Below are 5595 nucleotides of genomic sequence, written 5' to 3'. Positions count from 1 at the left end.
TAGACTACTCGTTTTTTGCTTGTTTCTTGCACTGTACATGTCAGCAGCAATAACCGCCAGTGGCACAGCAACTTAGAAAACAAGACCAAAGTCACAAACTGTACTGAGTTTAGAAGTACAAGTGGGTTTTTCTTTCCAAAGCACAAGGATGTAAATCGATGACCTTGAAAGCAGACGGTCTAATGTTAATGTCGTCTTCGTTGCACTTGTGCTTGTGCCTGATTAAGCTATCTAACTTAAAGTTGATTCAAATGATGCAACTATTGGGTTATGAAAATGAAGGAATTTTACTGATTGCAAATGCATTTGCTTAGGCCTCAAATTTTACTTGTATTGAAGACAATCTCATAATATTTGATGTCCATGGAAGAGATTCTTTCTTGAGGCCTGGATGGCCCTCATATCCTCAGTGACTATATCAGATGATTGATGAAGCGCAACAAAGATTGTCCCTGGGCTTTCTCATGGAAATAATGATTGCAGGCTGTTGGAGCATTTGGGATCAAAGGAATGATGCTATCTTTAATGCAAAATATCCTAATGTCCAAACTTGTATGGCTAGGTTTAAAGCCACTTTTACTCTTACAATGCATAGAGCTAAGCCTAGTCTTAGAGAAGGAATGCAATCATGACTAGATACTCTATGAGTCTGTAATAAGGTTATCTTCATGATAAACCCATTGTAAATATTCCATTTATTAATAGAAAATGACACAGTAGGGAGCCTTTCCCTACTGTATTTGTGTCAAAAAAAAAATATCCTCAGTGACTGGTCATGCCCTATTCTGTTGGCTGCATATGAGATATGACAGCCCGAGTCAAGAAAATAATTCCAAAGGATAGCAAAGCAGTGCGGTGCCACTGTGTTCACTAACCACGTTCAGTAGGAAATTTTTCTTTATTGCAAAAATAGAGGTCAGTTCCAGTTCAAGTCTATTCCTCTTCTCTCCTTAATTCATCAGTTATACTTCTTTGTGCACAGTGGATTTTTATTCACATAAATGCATGTCTTGAATTGTTGAATATGGTGACTTTTTGGTTCCCTTCCTCATGTATTATATATTTGACCTTTGCATGACCACTGTTGCAGAACATCCCTCAGGAGTCGTGGCAAACATCCTGGTAATCTCTTGCTATAATCTATTTTTCTTCCTTTTGCCATTCGGATGTCAGCTGCACCTCAAGACTTGCTAAAAGGAGGGAATGATGCTAGAATATGTCAGTAGATTCTGCACCTTCTGTTGCTTGAAAGTCGGAATAGTATTTGTGTCATGCTTTCATCTTTTGAAGTGATTTTGTTTTTCGACAAGACAACAATAGACATGATGCCAGTACAGGGCACAGGTATAGGCGGTATGGTGGCCATATATGGCTATATTTTACTCATTAAGGAAACAACACTGAAGTTTTAGGTTATTTCCCACATGCTTGCGTGCTTACAGTGGATGATTTGATCTTCTTCTAACAATTTCATCTCTGTTAACACTGTAGGAGTGATCAGTGGATGGACAAGTCTTGCACAGGATGCAAGCAGTACATTGCACATCAATATTGGGACCACATGGATACTCGGAAAAAGCGTTTCTTCAAGCCTATGCTTGGCGATTTCAGAAATGGAGTGGTATGATCTTCTCAACTATGCTGTCCTTGTAGAGAAGATAAATGTTCTGCAGTTTATTAGTTTGTCATTTTGGGTAAGTGGGCATCTTAGGTCGTGAGATAACAATTTGGTGGTCTGTTGATCTTTATACTGGAGTCCGGATTTCATGACCAATTTTGCTTTTCTTTATGAGAAAATGTTTTACAATCAATTTAGAAAAAATGCCAGACCTCAAAACGTATTAGGGGATTTTCATGATATTCCACTTGGGTATCTCATTCACACCAGGACTCGGGACCCACATGTCTGTCAGACATGGGTAAATCGTAAAGCAGGCTCTGACAAAATTGGCTTAGGCGAAGTTTGCAGCAGCGACCTGGTTATTTATGTGAACCTCTATAAACTTGTTATTACTCCTAAATGTTAAATATTACCGGTGTAATGTCTCCTAATTTTATGATATACTTCATTTTACTGTAAATTACCTCGTTTTTTTCCTATGTGAATTAATACCGCCTTAAGATGTAAAAAACATATTTATCATCCTTGCAGACCATACCAGAGAAGTTTGTGCGCAGCATCGGGGGACAGATTTCTGAACTAGTCAAACTAGAAACCCCAGATGGCAATACACATAATGTTCATGTTGCTAATGAACTGAATAATCTGGTCCTTCGATCCGGATGGTCAATATTTGCCAGTGTTTATGGACTTGAAGAGGGTGACTTCTTGAGGTTCAAATACAATGGAGACTCCCACTTCAAAGTTGAGATATATGATCCCACTGCTTGTGAGAAAGAATCATCCTGTGTTGTAATGAAGCGCAATCCTGGTCCCCAAAAACAGAGCATACCTCGTGATAATCCAATGCCCTCACCAGAGGGTGAAAGGCTGGATACACGTCACAATGGTTGCTACGGTGATAGTTGGAAAACTACAAAGATAAATCCAGAAGGATCTTCTCCACAGAAACGAGGTAAGTAGACATGCATTTCCCCAGTTCCAGTACAGTAGGATCAAATTTCATTATTAACAGCATTCTTGTTTGATTTTGCACAGCCAAAAAAGAAGCCCCATCTTCTGAAGGCATTCAGAATTCTATGAATTCAGGTGAAGTTCAGACTTCCACCAGGTCTCGCTATTTCTCTGCGACCGAGTGCAATCTGACTAATGCACATAAGGCAGAAGTCGACAAAATTGTGCAGAATGCAAGACGTGAGATTCCACCGTATGTGAAAACCATGGCCAGTACCACTCTGGTTGGTGGATTTCTGGTATGTTGGCAGTTACATATCATTCATTGCAGAACTACTCAAGCTGTTGAGTGTTCAGACTTTATTTTTGTGATGCTCAGAACTTCAGACTCACCTGTTACATGTTGAAGCTTTTGCTGAACTTATCGAAACTAACTGGCATTGTTTGTAATAGGTCATATGCAACGACTATGCTATCAAATACCTACCACGTGAAGATGAAATCATCACACTTTGTCATGCCAACAATAGCAACAAATGGGGTGTTCATTTCAAGATTAACACTGATGGTACCTACCACCTTTCTGCTGGTTGGTTGGGATTTGTCCAGGACAACAAGTTGCAAGAAGGTGATACTTGCGTATTTGAAGTATTAAAGGACCCGAGAAGTTTCACAATGAAAGTTCATCTGCTTAAAGCAAACTATCACCGTCCACCAGGTAATACCTGCATATAGAGGAATCATGCTTTAGATGTAGTTCGTGGTTGACATTTGTTCAATTTAAATATCCGTACATGTAGCATGCAAAATGCCTGTGGTTTGATAGCCATATGTTTGATAGTTTGCGATTGGGGCTTCTATGCAGGATTTGTCAGTTCTGCCAACGTTCTTAGGCCTGAAGATAATGTGAGGTACTCACGATTCACTGTTCTAAAGGGTATGCTGAAGACTAAAGTCTATGAGAAAGTAGCAGATATCAAGTCTGAGAACCCAATTTTTGTGTCTGTCATGCTGAAATCCAATATTGGTGGCAACTCGCCCAATCTGGTGAGTCACAATTGCTATTTTAATGTGAAAAGTTATGGAAACAGATACAACATCAGCGGAAGTTTATTCCCTGTTAAACTAAGAAAACATAAAATTAGAGAAGTTTAAGTTCTCTTTTTATTGATTCTATTGGTCTCACTGAATCACACAATTTTCTCATGCAATCAGGCCTTCAGCATGGATTATGCCAGAGATTATCTCCCTACTGAGAGCCAAATTATCAGGCTTCATCGGCCTGGGGAAAGCACAACATGGAAAACTTTGTTCAAGATCCATGATGGAAGGCGTTGGCTTGTTAGAGGCTGGAGGCAATTTTGCAATGACAACAAACTGAAACTTCATGATGTGTGCCTCTTGGAACGCATGAAGAACAAGAAGAAGCTCAGGATGATGGTCCATATCATCCGAAAAGAAGAGTACTAATGATTTGTCCCCTTTGTGCCTATGCTTATGTAATTGGGAAATTTAGTATTGTCAGTTGCTTATGTGTTTGGGTTTCCCATGATCAAATAACCTGTGACAAACTCAAACTCTCTGAATGTCATAGAATAAACACCTGGATATGATGATACATTGATAGTTGCTGGTTAGTTCGTGTAAGGGACATGAGCAATTCTTATTTGGACTTCTAAATATCAGTACAAGTTGGGTACTGGGCAATAAACCTAGAGGAAATGGTCGTAGTGGCACACCCCATTTGCTACCACCCAGTTGAGATGGCTCCTACCCCGTTGGACGTCTAAATGCACATGTTGTGCTAACCCCATGAATTGATGTGTAAAATCGAGTGAGGTTATGTACTGTCCTACATCTATGTCAAATTATAACCTGAAAAATACAAGTACTCCGAGAAAAAAAAACAGATACTCGGCAAACTTTCGTTTCACATAATATTGGTGTTTTAAATTTCCAGTTCCCCAAAAGTACTTTTGTCCTTTGCTATCCAACTAGAGTGGGTCTCCAGATTAAGATGCAAGCACATATTCTTTTTTTTTGAACATACAAGCACATATTCTTCAAAATTCTCTAACAATGGACAAACAAAACTTACACAAGAAAGAAGACACTGAAGCAAAGCTATAGAGAACGAGAGTGAGGCCGACCAAGAAGAGGAGGAAAAGATTACACCACAAAAGCCTACCAAGCTTGGCTGCCTCGTGGCCATATCATCCGGCCATCCTATGCATGTGCGAACCTAGCCACGTTCAAAGCATGCCCCACGGAGGGGTACCCGCATGGCGGACACACCGGTTGGCAACTACCACACAAGCCTAAACCAGAAACACAGCCACCAAGAAGACAAAAACCATCATGTGCAATAACATGCACTAGTAGAAAAAGGGGCAACCATCCGAGCCTTTAGTACCGGTTCCCTTACGAACCGGTACTAAAGGTAGCATTAGTACCGGTTCCACTGTCCAGGGCGCCGGCAACTTTTAGTACCGGTTCGAACATCATCTTTAGTACCGGTTCGTGATACGAACCGGTACTAAAGGTTTTCCTCTGTTTTTTTACTCACTCACTGTTTTGAGCATAACTTTTGCAATGGAACTCGGATTTCGATGTTCTTTAGCTCGTTTCGAAGAGAAGAAGTAGATCCACATCATCATACACATTGTTCAAACTGTATTCTTCAAAAAATATCCATGAGCAAGGAAAAAAAATTCATGTTCAAACTAGGGTTTCACCGAAGAGGGGCTCCGGAGCGTCGGAATCCAACCAAAAGTTATGTGGTACCATGTTCAAGCTCGTTTCTTTGAAAACATTTTCAACAGAACTTTGGTATTCCAAGTATATTATTTTTTGTGGATACTAGGGCATATATAATGACACCACGCGAAGTTCTTACACCATTTTGAATTTTTGTGAATTTTGTAAAATTTTCTATGCCGGTTTCAGAAAATGTCAAGATGGCGGGCACGACCGTTCATAGCTAGGGGTTGAATATTGAGAAACTCTTTGTATATCTCTAG

At 39.9% G+C, this 5595-nt stretch overlaps 1 protein-coding gene across 3 annotated transcripts; it reads left to right on the top strand.

Moving 5' to 3' along the window:
• Window positions 1–762: 762 nt before the first annotated feature.
• LOC127298893 (B3 domain-containing protein LOC_Os12g40080) lies at window positions 763–4287 on the top strand. Of its 3 annotated transcripts, XM_051328761.2 has the most exons (8): window positions 763–915; window positions 1091–1122; window positions 1492–1621; window positions 2153–2576; window positions 2660–2874; window positions 3029–3293; window positions 3441–3622; window positions 3791–4287. In XM_051328761.2, exons 3-8 carry the CDS (start codon window positions 1505–1507, stop codon window positions 4043–4045), a joined length of 1458 nt encoding a protein of 485 aa, XP_051184721.1. In that variant the 5' UTR covers window positions 763–915; window positions 1091–1122; window positions 1492–1504; the 3' UTR covers window positions 4046–4287. The 3 variants fall into 3 exon arrangements, with proteins under 3 accessions (XP_051184721.1, XP_051184720.1, XP_051184722.1); XM_051328760.2 differs by having other exon boundaries at window positions 763–1122; XM_051328762.2 differs by lacking the exons at window positions 763–915; window positions 1091–1122 and having other exon boundaries at window positions 1371–1621.
• Window positions 4288–5595: the final 1308 nt, after the last annotated feature.

This window comes from Lolium perenne, chromosome 5 (assembly GCF_019359855.2).
Source record: "Lolium perenne isolate Kyuss_39 chromosome 5, Kyuss_2.0, whole genome shotgun sequence".
Classification (NCBI taxonomy): Eukaryota; Viridiplantae; Streptophyta; class Magnoliopsida; order Poales; family Poaceae; genus Lolium; species Lolium perenne.
Note: the sequence above shows the minus strand (reverse complement) of the source record. Positions and strands in the feature narration are given on the sequence as shown.